The sequence below is a fragment of the Elaeis guineensis genome, chromosome 14, assembly GCF_000442705.2.
Source record: "Elaeis guineensis isolate ETL-2024a chromosome 14, EG11, whole genome shotgun sequence".
Lineage (NCBI taxonomy): Eukaryota > Viridiplantae > Streptophyta > Magnoliopsida > Arecales > Arecaceae > Elaeis > Elaeis guineensis.
Genome location: NC_026006.2, coordinates 47,287,807 through 47,315,354, shown reverse-complemented (window position 1 = coordinate 47,315,354; position 27,548 = coordinate 47,287,807). Strand labels below are relative to the sequence as shown.

General features: G+C 39.3%; 1 protein-coding gene and 1 long non-coding RNA gene across 7 annotated transcripts; both read left to right on the top strand.

Annotated features, from left to right (window-relative positions):
- The first annotated feature begins 10,303 nt into the window (after window positions 1–10,303).
- LOC105033586 (uncharacterized) lies at window positions 10,304–16,620 on the top strand. Of its 3 annotated transcripts, none has more exons than XR_830008.4 (5): window positions 10,304–10,578; window positions 11,526–12,382; window positions 12,458–15,931; window positions 16,023–16,147; window positions 16,230–16,620. It is a non-coding gene; the product is annotated as an uncharacterized lncRNA (long non-coding RNA). The 3 variants fall into 3 exon arrangements; XR_012136864.1 differs by having other exon boundaries at window positions 10,316–10,578; window positions 12,066–12,382; XR_012136863.1 differs by lacking the exon at window positions 10,304–10,578 and having other exon boundaries at window positions 11,273–11,735; window positions 12,066–12,382.
- A 2,630-nt stretch (window positions 16,621–19,250) lies between these two features.
- On the top strand, window positions 19,251–23,736 carry LOC105033587 (putative disease resistance protein RGA4). 4 transcript variants are annotated; one of them, XR_830009.4, is made up of 3 exons: window positions 19,251–23,349; window positions 23,447–23,518; window positions 23,593–23,730. XR_830009.4 is itself a non-coding variant. In XM_010908450.4 (2 exons), the coding sequence occupies exon 1, from the start codon at window positions 19,370–19,372 to the stop codon at window positions 23,336–23,338; it is 3,969 nt and encodes a 1,322-aa protein (XP_010906752.1). In that variant the 5' UTR covers window positions 19,251–19,369; the 3' UTR covers window positions 23,339–23,349; window positions 23,593–23,736. The 4 variants fall into 4 exon arrangements, 3 of the variants coding, with proteins under 3 accessions (XP_010906752.1, XP_073104776.1, XP_073104777.1); XM_010908450.4 differs by lacking the exon at window positions 23,447–23,518 and having other exon boundaries at window positions 23,593–23,736; XM_073248675.1 differs by having other exon boundaries at window positions 23,447–23,732.
- The last annotated feature ends 3,812 nt before the right edge of the window (window positions 23,737–27,548 follow it).

Below are 27,548 nucleotides of genomic sequence, written 5' to 3'. Positions count from 1 at the left end.
ACTTTAAATTTTAAAATTATACTATATTCAAAGAAAAATAGGAAAATAATTTGTATTTTGCCTTTATAACAGCGGTTGTACAATAACCATTGTTATAGGTCTATGGCAGCTGTTGCACAACCACTGCCATATATATATAGCAGTGATTTATGTATTGCTATAATTAAAATAGGTTTCAAAAATTTAATTATAAATTTTTAAGAAAAATTAAAAGCTATTAGTGAAGGCATTAGAGACAGGAATGTCGTTGCTAATAGTATTAGCGACGGCATTAGCGATGGAAAGTACCGTCGCAAATAGTCTACCCAAAATCGAAAAAAAAATTTCCTCCCCTGCACGCCCTCATTTTTGTCCTCGCATCCTCGTTTTCCCGCACCCCTTCATTTTCTTCCACCCCCTTTTAACCTCGCTTCCGATCCCCCCACCACCCCCTCATTCCCCCACCTCCTTGAGCCCCCTACCGCCTCCCCGAGCCCCCGATCGTTAGCCCCCACCTCCTCGAGCACCCGATCGACCCTGCCTCCTTGAGCCCCCCACCATAAGCCCCAGGTCGCCTCCCACCTCCTAAGCCCCCAGCCGCCTCCCACCTCCTCGAGTCCAGCAGCCCTACCCCACGGCCCCCGCCCCGCTGCCCCCAGCCCCACCACCCCGACCCAGCCAGCCCACCGGCCCAATCTCGCGGCCCTAACCCTACGGCCTTGCCCCATCAGCCCAACCCCTAAGCACCGATCCACATCGCCTTCTCGCAGCCCCTTCCCTGCGCCCTCACTCTGCATCCACATCCCCAAGTCGATGTCCCATCTATTTGGCTGCTGTGCACCTTAAAGAACCTGATAAATCCACTGTTATCAGCTGTGGCATATATCGATCCGCGTTCAGATATAGAGATCCGATCTCAACTTCATAGTAGATATAATCTACATTGTAGATACGATTTATGTTTTTAATTTTAGATTTCAAATTATGCATGTTATGTAAAGTCATAAGATCCTTACTTAGGTAATTTTTAGATTAGATCTAACGCATGTTAGATTGAAGTGTTTAATCTAGATTCATTTCGCTGCATCAAGATTCAAAACAAATTTTGAATTACATGCATAAAACTACCTACAAACTTTTAGTGGTATCAGAGCTAGGTTGTTGACGTGAACATAAATGCATGATTCTAACATCTAATAAATTAAAAATAAAATTGATTTGATTTATTGATGTTTCATGCAATACTATCAAGATCTGATTTTATTTACATGTATATATGATATGTGTAGTGTAGTTTATACTTTGAGTAGCCTAATACTCCTCAAAATCCATGGTAAGGCTGTCATGCCATAGAGGACTATGATGGAAGGGGTGCCTGCATAAATTGAGAGGAAGAACAACGAAAAGAAGGCTCATATGATCTGAAACTTTGAAATTTCTGTGGTTGGCATGCCTACCAAGTCAACTCAACTTTTAGTTCGAGATGGGCTATATAGCCTTAGGCAATCTGCCATTGAGCATTCTGGTTCCCAGTCAACATCAGACTGGAGGTCCTACAGAGATCACCAGATGCAAATGGACATATGGGAGGTCCTCTGTGATCAGTGGAGCAGTGAGAAGTACTTCAGTAGGTGGCAAAAGATCCAACAGAATTGGGCCACCCAACAAGATCTGATCAGACCCATGGGTGGCTCTGTCGACACACATATTATGACCGACAGACTGGTAAGAAATCTATACCCAAACTCTTCACTAAAATTATAAAATCTCTTATATGTATGCTTTAATTAATTTAATTTAATTATTTACTTATTATAGATACGACAGCTGAATCATCCACCAGGCCAGCTATGATTGTGGGAGGCTACACACCAGTCTAGGAGGATTGGTGATTACTTAGATTTTAGGTCATGACAGATCACGGTAAGTATTTCAAACTATATTTATGAAGTTGTTATAGAATCTGATATGTATATTAGAACTAATATATTTTTAAACTGTATAGGAAGATTACGTAGAATACGTCGTTGCACGGCACGATGGACTCATCTAGCCAGCTCCTCTTTGATCTTAAAGGATGGCTCAAGGTCACCAGAGGGGTGAGTAGGAGACCGGTCATAGGATTCGACCACAACTTCGATCCTTTAGTGGCTTGATACTTTTCGACATCGTCACAGACCTCGATGTCCCAGACTTGGAGTGATGTATACATGGAGAAGATCATGCAGAGGCTTTTGAACCAACGACCTCATAGCTTTCGGGATGCCGTCCATGATATGGTCGAGAAGATTCTCTGAGACCCATAGTTGCATGACCAGTTAGGCTCGTTGTCCCAACTATCACATCAGATAATTCTATTAGTAAACTCTTTTATTTATTTTAAATTTTCATATTTAGAAGCTTTATATATTTAAGCTTGAGTCGAGAAAAGAGATCTGAGGGCTAAAAATTCAATATAACTATCTAATTGATGGGTTGGAGGTATCTATAGCTCTGTATCATCGAATGAAATATGTAAAAATAATCTGTTCAAAAATCGAAGGAGTATATCGAAAGATACACTTCTGTATCGAAAGATATGCTTTTGTATCGAAACTTAAATCCAAAAAAAAGATCTAAAGGATAAAAATTTAATCTAACCATCTAAACGATGGGCCAGAGGTGTCTATAGCTCCATATCATCAAATGAAATGTATAAAAATAATCTGTTCGAAAATCAGAATAGTATATCGAAACACACGTCTCCATATCGACATATATACTTTCGTATTGAAATTTATTAATAATTTAAAAATAAAATTTAAGATATAAAAATTTAATCTAATCATTCAAATGACGGACTGGGGGTGTCTATAGCTCCATATCATCAAATGAAACATATAGAAATAATATATTTGAGAATCAGAGTAGTATATCAAAATATATGCCTCCGTATCGATATATACGCTTTCACATCGAAACTTATTAATAATTTAAAAATAAAATTTAGGAGATAAAAAATCAATCTAACCATCCAAATGATAGACCGGGGATGTCTATAGCTCCATATCATCGAATAAAATATGTAAAAATAATCTGTTCGAGCATCGAAATAATATATCAAAATATACATCTCCGTATCAACATATCTACTTTCATATCAAAATTTATTAATAATATTTTATTTTTTTATTACAGGATGTTGGAATATCCGACTCTCATTCACCAGCTATTGAAAAGGACGTACAGAAGTAGGAGGAGGATGAGGAGGATGACGAGTAGGATCTTATATGATTTTTTTCATATGTATGCAATTTTAATACTTGTAAAGCAATATATGTATGTAAAATTATATAATTTATATTTTTAATATGATATAATTAATTTTATATTTATGATTATGTTAAATAATTATTATCTTATTTATAATATATTTTAAAAAATATTATTTCTTGTTATTGTGATTAAAGCAAGTTTTAAAAAATTTAATTATAATTTTTTTAAAAAAATAAAAACTATTAGCAATGATATTAGCAACGGCTATGCCGTCCTTAATATTTTTTGAATTTTAAATTAAAAATAAAAAATTATTAGCTACGATAGTAGCCATCGCTAAATTTTTTTAATAATTTTAATTAAAAAATAAAAAATATTAACGACAGCATTAGCGATAATAAAATCATTACTAATAATTTTTTAAATTTTAATTAAAAAATTAAAAAAGCTCCATATCATCAAATGAAACATATAGAAATAATTTATTTGAGAATCAGAGTAGTATATCAAAATATATGCCTCCATATCGACATATATACTTTCACATCGAAACTTATTAATAATTTAAAAATAAAATTTAGGAGGTAAAAAATCAATCTAACCATCTAAATGATAGGCCGGAGATGTCTATAGCTCTGTATCATCGAATAAAATATGTAAAAATAATCTGTTCGAGTATCGAAATAATATATCAAAATATACATCTTCGTATCAACACATCCACTTTCATATCGAAACTTATTAATAATATTTTATTTTTTTTATTACAGAATATTGAAATATCCGACTCTCATTTACCAGCTATTGGAAAGGACGTACAAAAGTAGGAGGAGGATGAGGAGGACGATGAGTAGGATCTTATATAATTTTTTTCATATGTATGCAATTTTAATACTTGTAAAGCAATATATGTATGTAAAATTATATAATTTAATTTTTAATATGATATAATTAATTTTATATTTATGATTATGTTAAATAATTATTATCTTATTTATAATATATTTTAAAAAATATTATTTCTTGTTATTATGATTAAAGCAAGTTTTAAAAAATTTAATTATAATTTTTTTTTTAAAAATAAAAACTATTAGCAATGATATTAGCAACAGCTATGCCGTCCCTAATATTTTTTGAATTTTAAATTAAAAATAAAAAATTATTAGCTACAATAGTAGCCGTCGCTAAAATTTTTTTAATAATTTTAATTAAAAAATAAAAAATATTAACGACAGTATTAGCGATAATAAAATCATCACTAATAATTTTTTAAATTTTAATTAAAAAATTAAAAAACTATTAGCGACAGTAATGTCGTCGCTAATTATAATTATTAGTAATGATAAAATTACCATCACTAATAATGGTAATTAGCGACAGAGGTATTTTCATCGACTTTTTAGCGATCGGGTGCCATCGCTAATAATATTAGCGATGACAAACTAACTATTAGCGATGGCAAATAGCCATCCTAATAGTTAGTTTTATTGTAGTGACTAGAGCCAGGGGTCCTAGAGCATTGCTGTTCCTTCATTTGGAGAGAGATTTGTGCCCATGCCCCTATTGTAGCGACTCAAGTCAGGTGGTTGATTGGTGATGGTGCTTCGATCGACGTGAGCTAGGAGTCTTAGATATCCAGTTTATCGCTCTCTAAATGGCCGACCTTTGTCAGCTCCGAGGTGGACGACCGTCTATGGGTTTGCGACTTGATTGGCAATGAGGGCAGGTGTTGGAGGAGGTAGTTAGTCATCTGTCTTTTTGGAAAACAGCTCACTAAGAGGATTCTCGCCATCTCGATTCCTATCTATCGAAGTCATGATATGAGGGTATGGAGGCGGTCATGCCGACCTATGATGCCAACTAGGGACCTTACCGATATGTACAGACCCAAGCCACAGAGGAGGATTGACGCGGCGTTGATTTGGAGGGTCAGGCTCACCCTAGGGTCAGACTCTTTCTCTGGAGAGTCGTATGTGATAGGCTTCCAACGTGTACTCTTCTCAGAGATAAAGGTATAAATATCTCGCCTGACTGCCCTATGTGCAGTTTGGAGGAGTCCATGGAGCATGCCCTCCTCTGCTGTCCTAGAATGGATTTGATCTGGAGAATTGCATGCAGCCGACCGTAGGGTGCGAGCGCTAGCCCCTGGCTCCAGCCTTTTCTGAAGGCCATTCGATGGAGTGCTAGTGAGGGGTCATTTAAAGCTTGTCGGATGGTATACATTGCCTATCAGATCTAGTTATCCCAGAACAGCCTTATTTTTAATGCCAAGGTTGTGCCTCTTAAGCGCGTTCTGGAGAGAGCTAGCTGCTTAGCTTCGAAGTATAACCACTTTGACTCTGCTGGTCTGACTTTAGCCGATCCGAGTTTCTAGGGCTCCCTAGCTACACTTACAGCATCTCGAAAGACTTTGTTCATTTCTTGGGAGCTCCCACCCTTTAGATTTGTTAAGGTCAACTTTGATGGTAGCATCAGAGATGGCTCGAGATTTATCATTCGGGATACAGACTCCAGGATGCTAGCTATGGGGGGCTCACAGTTTTATGAGGCGTCTGTGCCTGGTGTGGAGCTTCGTGCTGCGTGGGCTGGTATCATTTATGCGATCTAGGAGCTGGGCGCGAAAGATCATCCTTGAAAGGGATTCTCTGATGGTTATCAGCTGGATCTAGGAGGGAACCATGCATTGCGAGCCCCACACTCTCCTCAATGACATCTGAAAGGCCACTAGCAGGTGCACTGCAGTATCCTACCAGCGTGTGTTTTGGAAGGCCAACAGTGCAACAGACTAGATGGCATCCTTTGTTGCTGAGCACACCGAAGATTGAAGATGACGTCTGAGCCACGACTATACGTGAGCCCTAAAGGATATTTTATTTTTTGATTTTTTAGACTGCTCTTGGACTAGACTAATCTAACTCTCCACTTGTACTCCAAAAAAAAAAACGGGTTGGATTAGATAGATATATATCAAAAATTATCAACCTATGAGTTTGGTCCCTCAAGGGAAATTATTGTTGCGATTCCTTTCAATGCATAGGTTGGAATTTTTAAAAAATGATCGTGACAGCACCAAGGGAAGTTTCCATGAATTCACAAAGTCGTGCGTCTTTCATTTGTTTTCCTTTTTTTCTTTTTTTCTTCTGATGGAAACATCTTTCATCTTTTTTTCTCTTTTTAAAACCACTGTCGGTGTGCAGTATACATCCCATCACTTAAATTGATTATATTTTTTGATTTTTATTTTTTTTCTAAATATTTTTTATTTTTTTTATTTTCCAAACACCTCATTTGGCCTTATTTGCATACCTTCCACGACGTGCATTGCCTCCTCCAACCGCCCAGCTCGGCCAAGCAGATCCACCACACATCCATAGTGCTCAACCCTCATAGGAATGTCATAAGCTTTCCTCATGAGATCATAGTACATGAAACCTTCATCTACCAAACCTGCATGGCTGCAGGCAGTAAAAACACCCATGAAACTGACATCATCGGGCTCAAACCCTGCCCTCTGCATCATATCAAAGTGCTCAAGAGCCTCCCTGCATCACCCATTGATTGCAAAGCCAACAATCATTGAATTCCATGAAACCACAGTCCTGTTAGGCATTCGTTCAAACAGTCGATGAGCAAAATTCCATGAAACCATGGATCACTGCCGTCCAAGACACCCTGTCCCAGTTTGGCATTTCGTTAAACATAGAGATAGCCTGATCAACATCGCCATTCCTCATGTACCCGACGATCATAGTGTTGCAAGAGCCAAGTTCCTAATGGGCATTCGCTCGAACACTCCGCGGGCCATGGCCGCCCGTCCGCACTTAGCATACATGTCGACGAGAGCAGTGGCGAGGACAGGCGGCTCGTGATCGCCGCCGCCGCGGATGGGGGCGGGGCGGCTCTTGAGGACGTGGGCGTGGAGGGCGCAGCCCAGAGGTAGGGCGTAGGGGGACGACAGGAAGTCGGCGCAGGCGGAGAGGAGGGTGACGAGCGTGACATGGTTGGGCTGGATGCCGGTGGCAAGCATGCGAGAGAAAGCGGCGGCCGCATCGGGGAGAAGGCTGCGCCGGACGAGATGGGCGATGAAAGTGGTCCACCAGACGACGTCTCGTGGGGGGATCGGTTGTGTTCGATCAACGGAAGAGAGACGATGGGAATTTGGAGAGGATAGAAGAAGCAAAAGGAAATTTAAAAAAATAATAAAAATTAATTTCCACGTAAAATAAATTTTTTTGATATTTTTAAATTATAAAAATTTAAATTTTAATCTCCAAATTTTCTGAACCATTTTAATATTGCCCTTCGTCCATTTCCGACACCTTTCTCACACCGAAAATTCTATGCGGTAGTCATCGATACCTATATGACAGTCATTGATACTGATCTGAAATAAAAAATAATATTTTATTATTATTTTATTTTTTATAAATCTGATGCATTAAAAATAATAGTTTATTATTATTTTTATTTTTTTATTCTTTTTCTTCTCCTTCCTCCCAATCGACCACTCTAGCCGCACCCCCCCCGCCTTCGTGCCAGCTCGATCACACCCCTGCCTTCATGCCCGCCCGATCACACCCCCGCCTCCTCCAATCGCACCCCCTCTGACTGCACCCCCACCCACCCGACCCTCCTCTCCGGCGCTGGTGGGTTGTCTGCTAGTGCCCCCCGACCACACTTTACCCTGCCCAAGTGTGGAGGATCAATTCTCCTCCCTCCATCGTGATGCACCCACACCAACCGTCGGTGAAGCCGAAGGGCGATGCCTGCATCCTCTTCTTCGCCCTCCAGACTATCATCACAGCGGTGGCTCTGACCCTTTTCTTCTTCTTTATCGACGTCGCGACCGTCATCCTCCTCTACCTCTACATCGCCGGCTGCATGCTTCACCGCCGTCGCCGCCTCCAGTCCCGAAGCTGTCACCTTTAGGTGCATCCGCAGTTTCCACTGTCAGCCCTCGGGCCTTCATCTTCAATCGTGGAGGCACACGGGAGCATAACTAGGTGGGGTCGAGGGGATAGGCTGGGGGAGCTACAGCGGAAAGGGATGGCAGGGGGGCTGTAGCAAAGAAGGGTGGTGGCACAGTCGTGAGAAGGAAGGGGGGTCGCGGGAGGAAAGGGGATGGCATGGGGTGGGGAGTGGTCGAGGGGGCTGCAGCGACAGTTGGCGGTGGCACAGTCGCAGGAGGAAAGGAGGGTGGCACGGGGTGGGGGGTTGGCTACAGTGGAGAAGGGCGGGGAGTGGGGAGGGTCATAAGGGAGAAGGGGTAGCAATTTTTTTTTTACTTTTAATACCATATAAATACTGAATTTTACCACATATATACTGAATTTTGTCACGTCAACACCAGTGGTTGCTACGTCAGCCTTTCAGAGAGAGAAAACGGTCAGAATTTATTTTAGGGGCAACATTAAAATGGTTCAGAAAGTGAAGGATTAAAATTCAGATTTTTATAATTTCAAAACTATTAAAAAAAATGGCCTAGCTTAGGGACTATTAATATAATTTATCTAATATTTTATTAGGCACATGGATGGAGAAAGGTTGGTTAACCTTCAACATCAAGTAGGAAAGGATGTCTTCCTTTGATGACTTTTTCTTTTCTGGATCTTTCATTCATTTTGGTTTGAGGGTACTTTTATATTATCTAATTCGATTAAAATATGGCGCCATGCTAGCCCCCATTAAAGGGATAGATTTAAGTAATGATAATCTTCACCTTTCACTGAGTTCAAATCTTATCATGATCTTATTTTTAAGGTTATCCACAGGCCGCGTTTCTTTCTTGCTTGATTTTAGTTGTACCTTGAACCCCATCCTTCTCAACTTGTATTTTTTTAACTTCCAGCCTCTTTCCCTCGTTCGAAGTTGCTGCATTTTTTCTTTCTTTGTTTTTTTTTTATACAGAAGTAGGAGGAAACTGGAACCTCCTATTAACAACTTTAAACAAGTCGACATTATTACCAACTTTAAAATATGCTCGTGATTTATTGGCAGCGCTCTGTACGTCAGATTATAAGCCTGTAAGAAGCTGGTTGGCAAGAATCGGCTACCGAGATGTTCTATTCCAATGCTACAACTGCCGTTATAAAAATCTAGTCTTTAATGGAAGGATACATATAGAGATTCACCATGACTTCATTCGGAAACTCGCAGACAAAGCAGAAATCTATTTAATGCACTACGATGTCGAGGATCAAATTACAGACATTTACACGAAGGCTCTCTTAAAATAAAAAAAAAATCTACAAATCCACTTGGTGTCGTCAATTCTGAATTAAAAAAAAATATTAAAAAATACTTTAAAATTATTATTGAAGAAAATCCAAAAAAATATAAATTTTTTTTAAAATTTACCTCCAAATATTTTAACATTATTTTTTAGTTTTACCACTTAAATATTTTAATCTCTTCATTGTTATGATTTTAATTTTTGATTATCGGACTCTTAATTTAAGTCTTAATGGGTCGGTAAAAACTCAAACGATCATGTGTATTTAATCTCATTTATAATTAGACTTCTTATTAAAGATTCTGACCGTTGAGCTCTTTATTAAAGATCCTGATAGATCAATAAAAACTCAAACGGTCATAAATAACCATAATGGATGGTTATAAAAGGACTATCTTAAGATCTGATTTTATACATCCTATCTAAGCCTCTCTTTCTTTCTCTTCTCATTTATTTTCTTCAAATAATTTTTTTTATAATTATTTTTTTGGATACTGAAAGGATCTCTATCAATCTCCTTCACAGTCGTGTTCACAGATGGAGAATTCTGATCATATCTTGGGATGATTTTCTCAAATTTTTCTGCATAAGGAACAAAAATACTTTTTAGGGTGGTATTCAATATGCTTTTACATTTGATCATTTTTAATTTTTATTATTCAGTAAGTTATTTATAATTTTTTTAAAATAATATTTTATTAATTTTTTTAATTTTTTAAATTACATTAGAAATCCTGTTTCAACAATGGTGTAGTTCTCCGATTTTTTTTTTCCTACCCATCTATTTCCAAGGGTTTTGCTATGGTGCTATAAAGTCCATATTGTCATTTTTCTTTACAAAAAGTTCTGACCATTAGATTGAGAATCAACGGTCTCAGAGGTGGTACCGGTTGTCTCCGGCGGTGTGCGGTGGTAGGCATGATGTCGTTGGTTCATGCGTTTGTTGATGTATTGATCTTCTCCACCGGATGTCGTCTTTTCCCCATTTGATCACTGTTCCAATTGACCGATCATGCAAAGAATACCCTCTACTGATTTCCGCGGACCATCTGTTTGACGAAATTCCAAGCCAGACTTCAACCATCATTTTCCCCCAGTTCTTCCATCAAATGGTAAGTTGTCTGTTATGAAATTGTTTTAATGTCAATGCATGGCCAAACATAGTCATTTGAATTAAAACATTTTTTAATGAAATATTTTTGGGTTGTGCTACGGTACTCTGCTTGTGGTCAGCTACCTTTCATCACACTGAATGAAACTGCTAATTCATCACACTGAATGAGAACTGGAACTACCACCAGCTAAATTTGCTTCATGCCATGATCACAATCTACCAATTAGATAGCAACAACATCCCCATGTCTGTCATGCACTTAAATTACATTATCTACCAATTAGATAGCTACTAACAATTAGACAGCATTTCTAATCTACCAATTAGGCAGCATTTCTAATCAAGAGACTGATCCATTGTACAGCATAAATAACAAGCCAACAAGCGGCAAACCAAACAATCAATTTTTTGATCAACTGTTTAACCATGGTGGCGGGGCCAAAAAAATACAGCAGCAGTAAAGCATCTATAATACCAAACTGACATCCCATCATAAACAACCATAAGCTGAAACATTACATTCCATTTCTAGTTTTAACCCAAAAAACATCCTCAAAGCACCCATGCAAGTTAGCAGACCAAGCATCAGGTCAAACATGTCATTGTAACACCACATGTTTCTTTTAGTTATATATAATTTCTTATAAGACTAAGATTAGGGTATAGAATGCTTACAGTGTACCAGTAAAAGCATCCTCTTTGGATGATTACAATTTAGTTTCTAGGTCTTTCAAGAGCAGAAAATTCTAGGGATCAGTTGGGGAATTCATATTCTGAAAAAAGGCTCATTAGTCTATGTCTCTTATGTGTTCACAGAATCAGTCCAGCAAATATGTTAAAATCAGGAGAAAAAATGTAGGTTTTAGCAGCAGTCGATGTGCCTAAATGAGATTTAATTTCATTTCTTAAGGTGACTATTAACCTATACATCCCTCATATTTTTAGGAAACTGGTGCTGGGCTGCAGCGACCACCACCTGCCTCAAAAGAAGTTGTTGCTAATCTGCCAATTATTAATATGACTGAGGAAGTCATTGCTAGTTTGGGCACAGAAACACATTGTGCTGCTTGCTGGTAGAACTTTGTAATAGATGACAAACTATAGGAGCAACCTTGCAAGCATCTCTTCCATCCCCCATGTCTGAAACCATGGCTGGTAATATGGCACTTTCTTTATTATTGTCATAATAAACTCAAGTACTGAAAAAAATACTATCAAATAATTTTCTGTGATCATTTCTATCTCAGCTTTCTCTTTTACTAACCTACAGGATGAGCACAACTCGTATCCAATATTCACAACCATCCAGCAGGGCACATCAAACCATTGCACTATACTCTATTGTGTTTTTTTTCTTATAGTCTGCATGTATGATTAATCTTAACTTTCAATTCATATACATCATATATACAGCATCTTGATTGCATTATCATCATATATACAGTGTGGTACATCTGAATTAATCTTTATTTATGAACTATGTAGGAAATGAGTTTCATGCAAGGTGCAAGCTCGATGCAAGATATTGATTTAGCAACAGATTTAACGTGCTCTCCGAGATGATGGGCCATTGTAATTAAATAGTGCATATGATGTGGTGGTACACTGGGTTTTGCATTGTATAGTAGGATTAAGTGATAAAGGAGAGGAAATATTAAGTCAAAAGCACAAACCCAATCAAGTGGATATGATGTGGTAGTACACTGGGTTTGGCAGATTTGGCGGTACACTGGGTTGATCTGAATATTACATCGTGGCCTATTGACATGATTGATTCTATCCCAAAGCAGTATGATGGATAGGTCTGTGTTAAATATATCTTATATATCTATGTATACATAGCAGCTTCTGATTCATTGTTTTCTTGCTTGGTGTAGGTCTGCATGTGGTGTTTTTACATTGGTGTACATGGCCTATTGGGATGGAACAGGTTTGGGACATCCATTCTGACAAGTATGTAATTAATTCTTTTAGTAACAAGCACCATAATACATGATAGCTGGGGTAGGCTGGTGCAAGCTGGTGGCAGGCAATTGTCGCCCTCATCAGTTCCCTTTGCTGAGATGTCTGCGGCCTGGTTGGGAACGAGGACAGCATTGCTGGACCTAAATGTCACTCACCTTCAAGTGGAGGGGGATTCATGTACAGTGATTAAATGGTTGGCCAATAATTCATCCGGCACATTTTCTTCTCACCCTATGATGTCGGATCTGAGGGAATGGAGGAATAGGCTGCAGGCAGTTATTGTTTCTCATGTTTACAGGAATAGCTGCTTTTAACTACTTCAGATGCTTAAAGAATTTTGGGGGTGTTTGGTTGAGGAAGTGGGGGTCTGGAATCGGAATCGGCATGGATGACTCCCATTCCAACTATTTGGTTGGGAGGAGTTTCATTTCGATTCCGATTTCAGGATGGAATAGGAATAGCTCAATTTATATAGAACTCAATCCCTACTCTCCTCTATAGATTCAAATTTTCATTCCGATTTTGATTTCGATTCCGATTTCGATCACGAACCAAATGCTTCAGAAGATTCCAAGCCATTCCGATTCCGATTCCAAGCCATTCCAATTCTCATTTCCATTTCGATCTTGGTTACGAACCAAACATCTCCTTTATGTCCAGAGGGTGGTTTTCATCTACATCTATCATTTTCATTTCTGCTGCTGGACCCTATTTTGGAAAGTTGGCTGTTTTGGTTAATAGGTTGAAGGTGATTTGCTGTATAACTTTTCTGTGTTTGGGAATTGTATTCAGTTACTCTTCGTTTGTGCGTTGCAATACAGATGATGGATCTTTTGTTCACAGGTTGGTTTTTTGTACAGATACCAACCTGTTTTTGTCTCTATTTTACAGATTTAGTCGCATTTGTGCCAACTTTTGGCTATTCCTTTGTCACATCTTGCACAAATCTACATATTCTGTTCAACTCCGTATGAATGCCAAGTCTCTTGCTGATTTCAACGTTGGGATGGAGTAGAATTCTATCAGTTGGTCATACATATATGTTTGCCCCTGCTCTGAAGAGAGTGAAAGATTGAGACAGAGGAGATGTTTGAATTTTAATAACCTCAGAACAAAATTTAAAATTCTTCTTTTTCAAAAGCCAAAATATAAGACAGCTGCTCTATTAGTCTGTTTTGACACCATGAAACCAGCTCTATAAATATACTTTCCCAGGCCATCATGGTTTAACGGACAGATCGGGCTGAGGGGATTGGTATCATTGACATGTGTTTAAAGTCTTTATGGGTTTAACGATCGATACTAGAGGGTCCTTATTATGGTACTGGCTTCAGATCAAGTTGATGACATGGTTGGCTCGATTTCCATAATGATTTAATGGTCAGATCAAGTGGGTATGTATCATAGGGTCGGATTGAGATCGGGCCGACATCATCGGTAACATGATATCGGCTGGAGACCGGAGGGAAATGGTGATTGACTTGAGTGCCCAAGTAGGATCGGATTTGCATCGACCTAGACTTGAGTTCTAGCATTGGATGCGATTCAATCAAATGCATAGGTATCATTGATGCCGACATCGAGCTTGATTTGGGTTCACATGATGGATTTAGCAGTCTAATCAAATGAATTGTCACAATTAGTGTAGGGGTGGGATCGAGTTTGATCTAGATTCGCATTGTGGGTTTAACTATCCGATCAAGTAGATAGGCATTATTAGTGCCGGAGTGGGATCGAGTTTCATCTACATTTGCATGATAGGTTTAGCAATCCAATTAAGTGGATAGGAGTCATCGGTGCTGGGATGCGATCGAGTCGATATTGAGGTCATCCAAATCAAGTTATAATTAAATCATGATTGAATTATTTTTATCTCTATTGAACTTACAATGGGTTGAACCCAAATCATAATTGGGTCATTTTTAGTTTGAAATTAAATGGAAAAGAGAAATTTTTTGTGCATCGCGGAGCTGCACCACCTGCAATGATTGGTCGGTGTACGGATTTGGAGAAAAAAAAGGTTTTTTGTGGGGTCGATGCTCGGGCCTGTGCGCCAACCGATCACTGTAGGCGGTGCACACCGAGCTGCACCGCCCGCGGTGCAAAAAGAATTTCTCAATGGAAAAAGTTGGGGTGCCTAAAGTGGCCAGCGCAATTTTCAGCCCATGCCTTTATGAATACTTCACGCGTGCCCTAACCCCCTCCAGGTGCTCCCCTCCCTTCTTCATGTGTACGCTAACCACCTTGCTGTCCCCCTCCGCCTGATAAGTGCATCCCCATGCCTTCCAGGCGGCGGCATTCTCAGCGTCCCTATCTCCATCACTCACATTGGCGGTGTCGTCGCACCTATCCCCTCACCCGCTACCTCCAATGCCCCTTTGTCATCTCCATGCGTGCCCTAACCCCCTCCCTATCCTCCTCACGATGAGCCATCTTCCTCTCCTCCATATATCTTGTTTAATCATTTATGAGTATAGGGCCCTAACACTTGCCAACCGTTACAAGTATAGGGCCAACTTGAGCATCATCTACATCGTGGACACCATGATTACCTCGTCCTCAAGCTCATGCTGGTGGATTGATTGTGGGAGTGGTGGAGCTCTGGACGATGGGTCGATCTGATGGACCTATGGCTAGAGCACATGTTTGATTTGCCTTCATAGTTTTTTTTTTTTCCTGCTTAATGTTCTGCTACTGTTTGATGAAATGCCTTAGAATCTGTTAGATATTCAATTCTCATCTAGAGGTTAATGGGAATAGTGGACATCTGCTTTACGTCCTTAGTCAGGTTGCAGCATGCTGGATGGTGTCGTAAGCAAGGTCTAGGCATCATATCTATAGTAACATATGCATTAAGGTTCTGAACTGATTAACCCGCATTCATCTTCAAGTTGGTAATGCTGTCCTTTTGGATGAGTTTATTTCCCTTTTTGTCAGAGCTACCTGCCACTACAATAGTTAGGATTTCTTGAGTGTTGACACACTTTAGGATGCTTGGAAAGCACAAAGCACAGCATGGCACTCATTTGCACCCAAAGAACGTCACATCTTGCTGATGGTCAGCTGCCTATCTAGACGCTTACTACAAGTTAAGGCACTTTGAGTCATAGTTTAAGGCAGTGTGAACTTCATATGGTCTGTCGTGTCATTTTTACTTTTTTATTAATCTATATTGCACAGTTCATGTTTTGTGACTAAGAAAATTAACAGTAGTCACTGTATTTGGGTTCAGTTGTTTGTTGCTATTTTCAAATATTTGTTTCATGCAAGATGATTTTGGCCTCTCTTATTCACGGAGGTTGAGATCTTGGATACCGTAAGAGACCTTGACATTTTGATGTCATGCCAGGTGACTGGGAAGCACTGCTTTATTGCTTTAAAAGCATGTTAGTCCCATAAAAGAAGTTGGATATCTAATCTTCTTTCTTTCTTCAATTTTTCTACATACTTATACCATAACTTTTATCTCTATTATAGGTTGATTATAGAAAATGGAAAATCAAGGGCCTCATTGTTCATGTGGAAGTGGTAGGATGAAGCTTTATATTTCAAAAAAGCAAGCAATTTATGGACGTTACTTTTATTGTTGTCCTGATTGGAAAGTAAGTACTTAATTTTTTTTTCTTGCGAAAAGTGTTTTAAATTCATGGACCATTACTCATGCGATGATTGTAATTCTTGCAGGACCATCCAGGAAGTTTTGTTTGGTTGGATGACTATCGTGGTCCAAAGATTAGTCGGTCCAATGGCATGATACAACAAGATCGAAACAAACACAACCAACTTTATGCGAAGTGGATGGTTATTGCTTGTTGTGGATGCAATGCATGCCTCATTTTGTTGTCCATGTTGCTAATCTTAATTTTACTTTTATACATTCTGCGTGGATAGTAAAGATATGTATGTATAATCTACAACCTCTAGTGGAGAGCATAGGTTCAGTTTGCGTATGCTACCTACCATGCTACTATTTGATGAAATGGCTTTTGGAATTTGTTGGATGATGGTTTTAACCATCTGTATTTGGCATGCTCTGTTAATAGCTCTACCAACAAATATGATGTAGATTTGGTTATGCTTATCTCTTATTTATTTTATATTTTGTTTCTACTTTGAGCAGAGGAAGTGCAAGAGAGAGCATGGATCATAGCATATGTCTGACATCGATCTGGCCACACCCTATGTTAAATTACCAGTGTATTGGATCATAGTGTATTTCATAAATATTATACTTGGCAATGTATTTAATACATGCAGCCGTTGCTTAATGACAGCAACAAGGATGGTCAAGAAACAGAAACAATAGTTTTCAAGGTTAGGTACTCTGACTTGCAGTGGTAAATGGTGTAGCATATCTCACTGAACCTCTACAGGCAATTCCTTTACCCAAAGCAGCCTCAAGCAGCTGACCAGGAGTTTGCCTTGTAGGAAAAGCATGGGGATTTATCACAATATCAGGAACTATTCCTTGACAGGTGAATGGAAAATTTTTTTGAGACTCCAAGAAACCAACCACACCCTTCTACCCATGCATACTAGAAAATTTATCTCCAAATAGGGAGATCGAACCTGAAGTTATTTGATAAGATAATGAACACAAATTGACTATTTGAAACTGAATAAGAACAAATCATCTAGGAATCATAAATAAAAGAATCACATTAATGTAACCAGTATTGCTTTAGTTTTAAATCTTCATGAACAAAGACAAAAATAGGAAGACAACTCAGCAAGAAAATACCTCACACAACTCAGTCAGAAATACCCCAGGACAGCAATATTGTTTTCTGTTGGCAACCAATAAAACATGCATAAACACCATTGCAACACTGTAGGCCTATCATGAGGCCTCTCGTGACAGTAGCACAATCGTCAAGCTCAAAAAGTTAATCAAATTTGTTATACAAAAATTATTTATTACATAACAATTAAATATCGATCAAGCAATCGACGCGAAGCTCAAAGCTTTCTTAGAACATAACATCAAGCACCAAATCTGGGCATCTCCGTAAGATGCTCGCATCTCACAACCCGCTCAGCTGACCGTGAGCATTTGATATCAAGAGGAGCTGACCGTGAGCATCAAAAGGACAATTTTTGTCTAGACATCAAAAGGAGCTGACCGTGAGCATTTGATAGGGTTGGGCAAAATATAATCTTCTCATAATCTAGGCATAAAGAAACCTCATTGCTCATATTTCTTTTACCTACAATCAAACATTATGCAGCAAAGAAGATGCTGCTGCATCTAAAACTTGGATTGTAAATGCGGCATCCACAACTATTGAACCATGTCAGCAAAAAATCTAAGCCATGAGATCAAGGAAAACAGCTAACTTCACATTTGTCACCACTTCAAATTATGAGGAGTAACATGATCTCCATCGAGATCATCTTCAACATAGGAACTTAAAAATTTGAGATTAAATCTTTGTTGACTTCATCAATAGGCATCTTACTTTTCAATGCAAAATGGCTTTCTATAAATTGATATTGTAAATTTACCTATATTGAATGACAAAAAAAATCACAAAACATATATAATAGTATAAATTTAATAACAAAATCTTCTTCAAATAATAAATTATGCATAGCCAAAGATTTAAAAATATATTACAGTAAATAATTTATAAAATCATAAATCAAATTAGTAAGTATACTTGAGCAGTCTCTCAATTAAAATAGCTATCGTCACATCCCAAGAGCAATATAGAAATCTTGAAAGACCTTCGGTGGTAAAGATTTGAACAGCACCTGCGTCAATTAAAAAAAATAACATTCTTGCACCACTAACTTTCAAATTGCTGAGTTCACTATGATTAATCATTAATCTAGCTTACCAGATAGTTCTCTTGCTGAAGGGGGTAGAAGAAACTGGAAGGAGAACTACTGCAATGTTGGCCAGCGCAAGAAGACACCCGAACACACCAGGCGAGAGGAGGGGGGCAGCAAAGGGAGGGGGGCACCGAATGAGAGGGGTCACACCTACCTGCGCCAGTGGGGGCTAGTCGGCGAGAAGAGGGGGTGGTGCTGGGAGGAGGGGCCGAAGGGGCAATGCTTGCCCACGTCAGGAGGGGGCAGTCGGTGAGAGGAGGGGGTGAAGGGGGCAACGCTGGGAGGATGGGACGAAGGGGCAATGTCTGCCTGCGTTAGGAGAAGGCAGCCGACGAGAGGAGGGGGCGGTGATGCTACTGTCACAAGGAGGCCATAGGTATGGAGATGCAGCGAGCGAAGTCTCAGAGGTTGGAGATACTCGAATACAGCAGGAGGCGGCGACACTGCTGGCACAAGGAGGTTGCCGTCATGAAAAGGCCGTCGATAGGAGATGCTATGGGTGAGGGGAAGGGGGCGACGAAGAGAGGTGGGGCACCGAGGGAACAGAGAAGGGGGTTTGTGCTAAAAAAAACCGCGTGGATCTTCTACTGTGCACCGCACTGTGCGGTGCACAGCACGCTCCGTCCATCATGCGATGGACGGCTGCGCATGGCCACACGTCATAAATGTACATCCACGTGCACTGTCCATCACGCGATGGACGGTGAGAATTTGTATTCAAAAAAAAAAAAAAAAATCATGGGTCACCGGTTGGTAACTTGTCGGAATCAAAATATTTTAAGTAGCCTTACCTAAACAATGGCCCGGATGTATTTCCATCTTTTATAAAATATATTAAAAAAGTACCGCAGCACAACCCCAATAAAGGAAGGTTCAGAGCACCTACAGGTCTGGTGGAAAGGGGGAGAGCATTTCCGCTGAATCAATTTGTTTGCGATTCATCAACCCTTCTTACAAATCAATTGGAGAGACCTTTGCAGTCGGGAGTAATGGCTGAGGTACTTCTCTCACCGTTTCTACAGATGGTGATGGAGAAGGCAGCCGACCATCTTCTCCAACAATTTACAGTGATATGGGGCATCGAAGAGAAGCTGGAGAAGCTGGAAAGAATGCTGTTAGCAATCCAAGACGTAGTTGGAGATGCAGAGCAGCGGCAAATCAAGGAAGCGGGTGTGAAGAGCTGGTTGGCAGGACTGAAGAATGCAGCCTACGAAGCAGACGACATACTGGATGAATTCAAACTAGAAGCAATGCGGCGGAAGGTGGAGATTCAGGTCGACATGAGGAAAAAGGTGCGCAGCTTCTTTTCCTTTCATAATCCCGTTTCGTTTCGTTTTAAGATGGGGAAAAATTTGAAAGATATTGTTGAGAAAATAGAAGAGATCGCAAATGAGAGAAATATATTTCATTTCAAGGTCAAAACACAACCACAAAATAAGCCCCAAACCCATTCCTATGTTGTTGAGTCAGATGTCGTTGGTAGGGAGAAAGAAAAAGAAAAAATAGTGAAGTTGTTACTGGATCATGATACCAACCACAATGTTGCAGTCTTTCCCATAGTTGGCATGGGGGGGCTGGGTAAGACCACACTTGCCAAATTGATTTACAAAGATGAGGATGTGAAGAAGCATTTCCAGCCGCTCGTATGGGTCTGTGCGTCGGATGAGTTCGATGTTGCAAAGCTTGTTAAAGCAATAATAGCTTCAGCTAGAGCGACCCAGTGTCAGGAATCAAACATGGAGTTGTCTAAAGTAAAAATGGCTTCAGGCAGAGGGACTGAGGGTCAGGAATCTAACATGGAATCGTTACAACTGGGACTTCGAGAAGTTATAGGTGGGAAAAGGTACTTACTTGTATTAGATGATGTTTGGAACGAGGATCAGGTAAAGTGGGATGAGTTGAAAGCTTTACTTGGAACTGGTGGAGAAGGGAGTAGGATCATTGTGACTGCACGAAGTGAACAGGTATCACGGATAATGGGCGCACGTGAAGCTTATCGTTTGGACTTTTTGAGTGAGAATGATTCTTGGGAATTGTTTACGAAGAGAGCAAATCCGCCTCAACATCTGGAAAGCATTGGCAAAGAGATTGTCAAGAAATGCGGTGGGTTGCCACTAGCAGTGAAGACATTGGGGAGCTTAATGCAGTCCAAGAGTCAGAAAAGTGAATGGTTGTCCGTGAGGAATAGCAAGATTTGGGACATGCAGGTTGGTGAAGATGGGATCTTACCAGCACTAAGGTTGAGCTACAGTCATTTGCCTTCCCATTTAAAACAATGCTTTGCTTTTTGTGCCATATTTCCAAAGGATTATCAGATGCAAAAGGATCTGTTGATTCAACTATGGATGGCCAATGGATTCATTCCATCTGGTGGAAGTAAGGAGTTGGAGGTCAAGGGTCATGAGATTTTTAATGAGTTGGCTTCGAGATCGTTTTTTCAGGATATCAAGGAAGTAACCGAGGACGATGGTTACGAGGGCAGGCATCAACCTTATTGCATAACAACATGCAAGATGCATGACCTCATGCATGACCTGGCACAATCCATTATGGGGAATGAATGCCTTAGCATGGTGGACCCTGCCATGTTGGAAGCTGCATCTAGGAAAACCCGTCACTTGGGTTCATTTCAGTATTTCCAGTCTAACATTCATAAGATCCCCTTGAATAATTATCCAAATATTCGCACTCTCGTGTGCCAGGCAACAGTGACAGCGGATTCATCAAAGCCTAGGTCATTGAGAGCATTGGGTTTACATGGTTATAATATCAGACGATTGCCTATTTCAATTAGATTTCTGAAACACTTGAGATACCTGGACCTCTCTCGCACTCGTATAGAAGCATTACCTGATGCCACCAGTACCCTTTTCAATCTACAAACTCTGAAACTCTCTAATTGCTGGAAACTACGTAAGCTGCCTGAAGACATGAGAAATATGAGTAGCCTGAGGCATCTCTACATTGACAGCTGTCATCGTCTCAAGCACCTGCCAGCAGGTATAGGGCAATTAAGCAGTCTGCGAACATTGACGAAATACATTGTTGGCAATGATGATGGAAGGCGTATAGGTGAGTTGAATAGCTTAGATCTCGGTGGCTTTCTAGAGCTGTATGACCTGGGGAATGTGAGGGATGCAGCAGATGCTAAATATGCTAATCTCAGTTCCAAACATAACCTTCGCTCATTAATATTATGCTGGGATATGATTACATGGGATGTCCCTCATTGTTACGGCAAAAATGGCCTTTATAATTGTAAAGATGTTTTGCCAGCCAAAAATGCTGAAGAGGTGTTGGAAGCCCTTAGACCTTCTGTTGGCTTAAAGCTGCTGGCAATATGGCGCTATGGGGGAGACAGATTTCCAAAGTGGATGATGGACTTTATGTTGCGGCAATTAGTTGAAATCCATCTTGGAGTTTGCACAGGTTGCGAACATCTCCCCCCTTTATGGCAGCTACCCTTACTTAAATTTCTCTACTTGTTTAAGATGGATAGCCTCAAGCACATTTGCAACAGCACCATCTACGGCAATGCAAGTAATGGTGCAGTGCAAGCATTCCCCAAACTGCAGAGACTGGTGTTGCACACAATGCAGAGCTTGAAGGAGTGGTCAAAGGATGAAAAAACTGCACAGGTCATGCTGGTTTTGCCTCACCTTGCTGAGCTTAAGATCATTAATTGCCCAAATTTGGTGACCATACCAGAGCTACCATCTCTCAAAAGTTTAGAAATGAAAGGAACTAATAAGCAGTTGGGCTGGGTTGGTCGTCTGACCACACTATCTTCCCTTGACATCGAACTCAATAAAACGAGCAATGGTACAGAGTCGCCTCCTCTTGCTCAAAAAGAAATATCTTTCAGGGATTTTAGATTTCTTGAAAATTTAACTATCACGGCATCTGATGATCTGGCGCCATTGCTGAAGGAGGAGAAGACGAAAGTGCTGAGCTCATCCCTGCATCGTTTGGAATTTACAAGATGCAATTGGTTGTTTTCATCATCGCAGCAGGCATCGTCACCTTTGGGGCTTTGGAAGAACCTAACTTCTCTCCGATCTTTGAGAATCCAATATTGTGATGATCTAGTCTACTGGCCGGAGGAGGAATTCCATGGCTTGAACTCACTGAAGACATTAACCATCCGGTATTGCAATAACTTGTTGGGCCCATTATCCTCGTCATCATCAGGGGATGGAGAGCTCCTACCAAACCTGGAAGAGCTGACAATTGGATATTGCAATGGTCTGCTGGAATTGCCCAAGTTGCCTGCTTCCCTCAGATCTTTGCGGGTTAACGGCTGCCCCAAAATGGCCATGATGGAAGGCCTGCGACATGCCACCGCTCTCGACAACTTGAGCATTTGTGATTGTTCAAGCCTGACGTCTCTGCCGTTAGAGCTCACACACCTCAACGTACTCACAAGTTTATGTCTCTGGAATCTTTTCGGGCTGACATGCTTGCCGCAAGGGTTTGGGCAGCTCACCGCACTAAAGTCTCTGGACATCGACAATTGCAGCAATTTGTCATCTCTGCCGGAAGGGATGCAAGGCCTCACGGCACTTCAGGATCTGGATCTCACGTTTCTTCCTAGGCTGACATGTTTGCCGCAAGGGTTTGGGCAGCTCACCGCACTCAAATCTCTGGATATCAGCGATTGCAGCAATTTGTCATATCTGGCGGAAGGGATGCAGGGCCTCACGGCACTTCAGTATCTGTCTATTCGTCGATGCCCTCAGCTATCATCACTTCCGGAAGGTCTCCGACAACAACTCCCCGACCTTCAACATCTGTTCGTCGGAGAATGCCCCATCCTAGAGAAACAGTACAGGAGAGGAGGACCGTATTGGTACCTGGTCTCACGCATCCCCAATATAGAAATAGTATCTGAGACGAGGAGCAACTTCAGCACATTGTTTCCTTCCTTTTCTTGCTTTAGAAGACCATCTACTTTTTAATGTCATTCCAGGTACAATCCCATCCCTCTCTCTCTCTTCCCCACAAATGAAATAGAAATTAGTGAGTGCAATTATTTATGTTCCCTCATCTTCTTGTTCTCATTGAAGGAATCTGGATGCGAGTTTAAAACTACCATGTACCAATTGATGATTCTCGCAAGTATTCTTTTGAGATCGGAGGTGAAGTGAGAGCTGGAGGGAATTGCATTAGAATTTTTCATTCATTTTTCTCATTTTATTTTATTTTCTTCCAGATATATCAGATGAACAACAAATTCGCTTCAAGATGGATAAAGAGCGTCCATGACGCAAGCAGCTTTCTTATTAATCATTTCAGCAACTTCTTGCAGTTGTCTTGGATAAACTTTTCAAAGATTTGCAAATCTTCATTGGTCAAGTGGCTTCATGTGAATCTTGTCGATAGATTTGTTTTGGTTGTTGTTAAGCATTTAAAGGGACAGGAGGAAGAGAGAAGCTTAATTCTCTTTAAATAGAAGTCGTTTGTCATTTAATGTTGTGTTGACTATTTTCTCTGAACCTTATTTTATTTGACATCCTTCGACATATAAATATTGCATTTGAAGTCTTTGAATGGTATTTTTGCTTTATGTACCAAAAATAATTGAAAGATGGAGATGTTTATTAATTATTTGAAAACCCACTTTGGTTGCTCTAACCATTTTTTATGTAACATTGAACTCTTGCTTTCTGGAAAACAATAAACTTTGATGTGATCTTTGTTCTTTCGATCCTTCCTGCCATCCTCTGTAACTCTTAAAACTCTATCTTCCATGCTCATTGCATTCTTTGATCAATAAATTCGGAGAAACTGTCTCGCTACCTCCATTTCCCCTCAAAAGGAAAAAAAAAAAAAAAAGGCATCATATGCAATCCATTGTGTCTAAGCATACGATTCTCACTAATTATGTTTTCTTGCAAGCTTTGGCACTTTTTCTAGCCTATCTGGAAGGAGGAAAAGGAATTTAGAGTTTTTGCTAGGAAGAACTGGTGAAGACCTTGATGTTTTCTTCTTTGTTTCCGGCATGTTTTCTGCAAAGTGAATTGCTAAGCGTCCGGAAAGAAGAAGCTAGATTGCTTGTTACTGGCATCCTCTGTTTCTGGTTCTAGGTTGATACTGAATTGAAGGATTCAAGAGGTGACGTACAGAGATGATTCAACCTTTCGTGTCTTCCACATGATTTGGGAATTTTAGCATCCCTTCGCTTTGGGAATTAGAGTTTGTTATAGAGAGGATTTTTGCTGAAACTCTTTCGTTTAGTTTATCATACCCCAAATTGAGTCAAGTACTTGACAAACGGTTACATATCCTATAGGGATCAACTCCAAGAGATATGCAACGTCTTAAACCGGTATTGTACGAATCCAACGAAAAACCATAACTATCTATTTTACTCGCTATCCAAAACAATAGGCATACAAGAGAAAATCCAGAGCATAAGTTGCAGGAAAAAAAAAAAAAATCCTTAAGAGTCAAATTACAACTCCACAATTATGAAACATTCTCTGGACAAGAAATTCATAAAACAACCAATCCTTCAATAATGCCAATGGATCAAATACCTAACAAAATTTAACTTTTCCATGACCTGCTAAAAATTAAGGAAATGTTCAATCTAAATGCCTCTATACACAAGCTATAACTCCAGCATTCCGAGCTAGCTGCTCAATATTTGAAAGAGAACGAAAAAATAAAGTAGTGAACTAAAACCTAATAAGATACTGTTAGCACTTTTAGCTGGATTAAGTTGGAATAATAAAATAGTAAACGAAAATATAGATTCAAAAAATCCATCAAATATAACTGTTGAAATAGCTATGCAATCATAATCTACCTTTGGGAATAGAGAATGAGTTATGAAGTTTAATAAATATCTATTTTTAATATATACAACATGACACGAAGGTAACAAATAATTGTTGAGTGGAACTATGGTCTTCTTTCAAAAACATGGTTATACAAAATATCAACTTTTCCTCCTAGTCTTTGTGAGTATGGCCAAGGTTAGGACCAATTGAATTATGTATGGCTAACGATCAATCCTTTGATTACTATTGATTAATACATTGCCAATGATCAACAAAACTAACTAGGCTTGAACATAATATTGCTAATGATCAGTCCTACTAGCTAAGTCCAAATAGTCTATTAACCATGATTAGGGGTTGCAATCGGGTTGGATTGGGTAAGATATGGGTTGAGTGGGATACATGACAGATTAAAAATTTATCAATCTGAATTTGATTTATTTATTAAATTAGTTAAGAATCTAGATCCAAACCTAATCATATTACTCAATAGGTAATTTAGGTCGATCTACAATGAGTTGAAACAAATTAAATGGGTTAGATAGTTAAGCATTGCCACCCCTACCCATGATCAATCCCATAGGATAGGCCCAAATACTAAGAATCCAAAAGCTATGTTTTCCAATACTAGTGCCATTCACATTTTATAAACTTTCAAGTCGTAATCCAACCATTAAATCACATAAGCACACAAATCCTGCATTTAGAAAAGTAAAAAGAAAGGCTTCCTATATTAAATCCCGTATTAATTACAAATCTTGTATTAAATCTCTCCTGTTCAAATCCTGTTTCACCACCTTTGTTCCTAACATCAAGCAAGTGCTTTGATGATGGTTACGCTCCAGTTTCTATATTGCTTTGCCCAAATTCAAATATGATTGCTCTGTCTGATTTTTAAATATCATCATATTCTCTAAAATGAATCTAAGCATAAATTTGCCAATGCCAACTAGTTAGGAACCAACTGGATGGTTATGGTTGTGCTATCTATGCATAAATTTCCATTTGCAATGGACAGCTATAAAATGACACGGTACAAAATGTATTAGATATTGGATCAAATACATTCTGGCCTTGTATGCAACTATGCATTACAACTTTCCTTTCTTGATGCCAACCTGATATGAACAATTACAGCTTAGATAGGCCTACATAACTCTTCGAACCAATTTAAGCAAGAAATAGGCCAATCTTAGTCCACTTACAAGTTGCAGCTATGTACTCTACTATAAATTTATAGTTATACTTGGTTACTGTGTCAGCGCATACAGCCCCATATAAGGGTACTATACCATACAAGTATTGAATCGAGACTCGATATTAAGGGCGTACTAAGTATCGATATGCCAAACTGACCTTTATTCCAAGCATACCAACATTGTATCATAAATTGTCAATGCGGAAGCTCGTACATGGTTATGGTATCTACTCATAAATTTTCACTTAAAATGGGCAACTATAAAATGACCTCACGCATACTAACTTTACACATAAATTGCCATCATAAAGTTATTTAAGTCATTCACTTTCTAGCCCTTCTAAAACAATCGACATCAAAAGCAAAATGCTCTATAAATTTTTATATGGAAATATGAAAAGGTTAAAGAGGTTATACAGAATGTATGTGTCACGCCCCGAACCCAACATCCGGATCGGATACGTGATGGCCGCACACTCCTTAGAGCAAGTCCTAAAGAATATGCAAGGCCAAATTAAATCATTACAACCTTATCAACCATAATATTTAATTTCAATAATAATTCATAAAACTTACATAATTACAATTAACATTCTTTTAATCCTCTGATCAGGTAACAACGGTACTCTATCTATGCATCCGCTCACTCACAAATCCATACCATAGCCAACCATGGATATCTTGTAACTATGAGAAGAAAAGAAAGATGAAGGGGTGTGAGCTTTACAGACCAGTAAGAATTTTCATATCATACCAATATAATAATATAATCTGAAAATAAAAATAAGCAATAACACATAAAAGCCGATGTTCACTGTCCAGAATACTGCAAATATTTATAGATTATCTATTTTAAAAAAAGATGCATTATCATATGTTAATAAGTGAAATAATTTTATTCAACGATTGTTTCATGTTTTATCTTTCTATTTTCTTCTATTATCACATCGTCTTTAATCTTTTTCCTTTTGGCTTTGGCTTTGGACTACCAGGATCATGCGACGATCTTTTATTCGGATCGATTTCTGTAATCTTTCTCAGATCGAAATATTCATGATCTTTCTCGGATCAAAATGACCATGATCTTTCTCGGATCAAATCATTCATGATCTTTCTCGGATCAGATTCTTCCACACATAAGCCTGTGGGGGCTGTCCCAAGCATAAGCTCCTGGCAGGCTATTCC

Excerpts from the sequence above, each read along its gene's own strand:
- LOC105033587 (XM_010908450.4), top strand. The coding sequence starts at position 19,370 with ATGGCTGAGGTACTTCTCTCACCGTTTCTACAGATGGTGATGGAGAAG.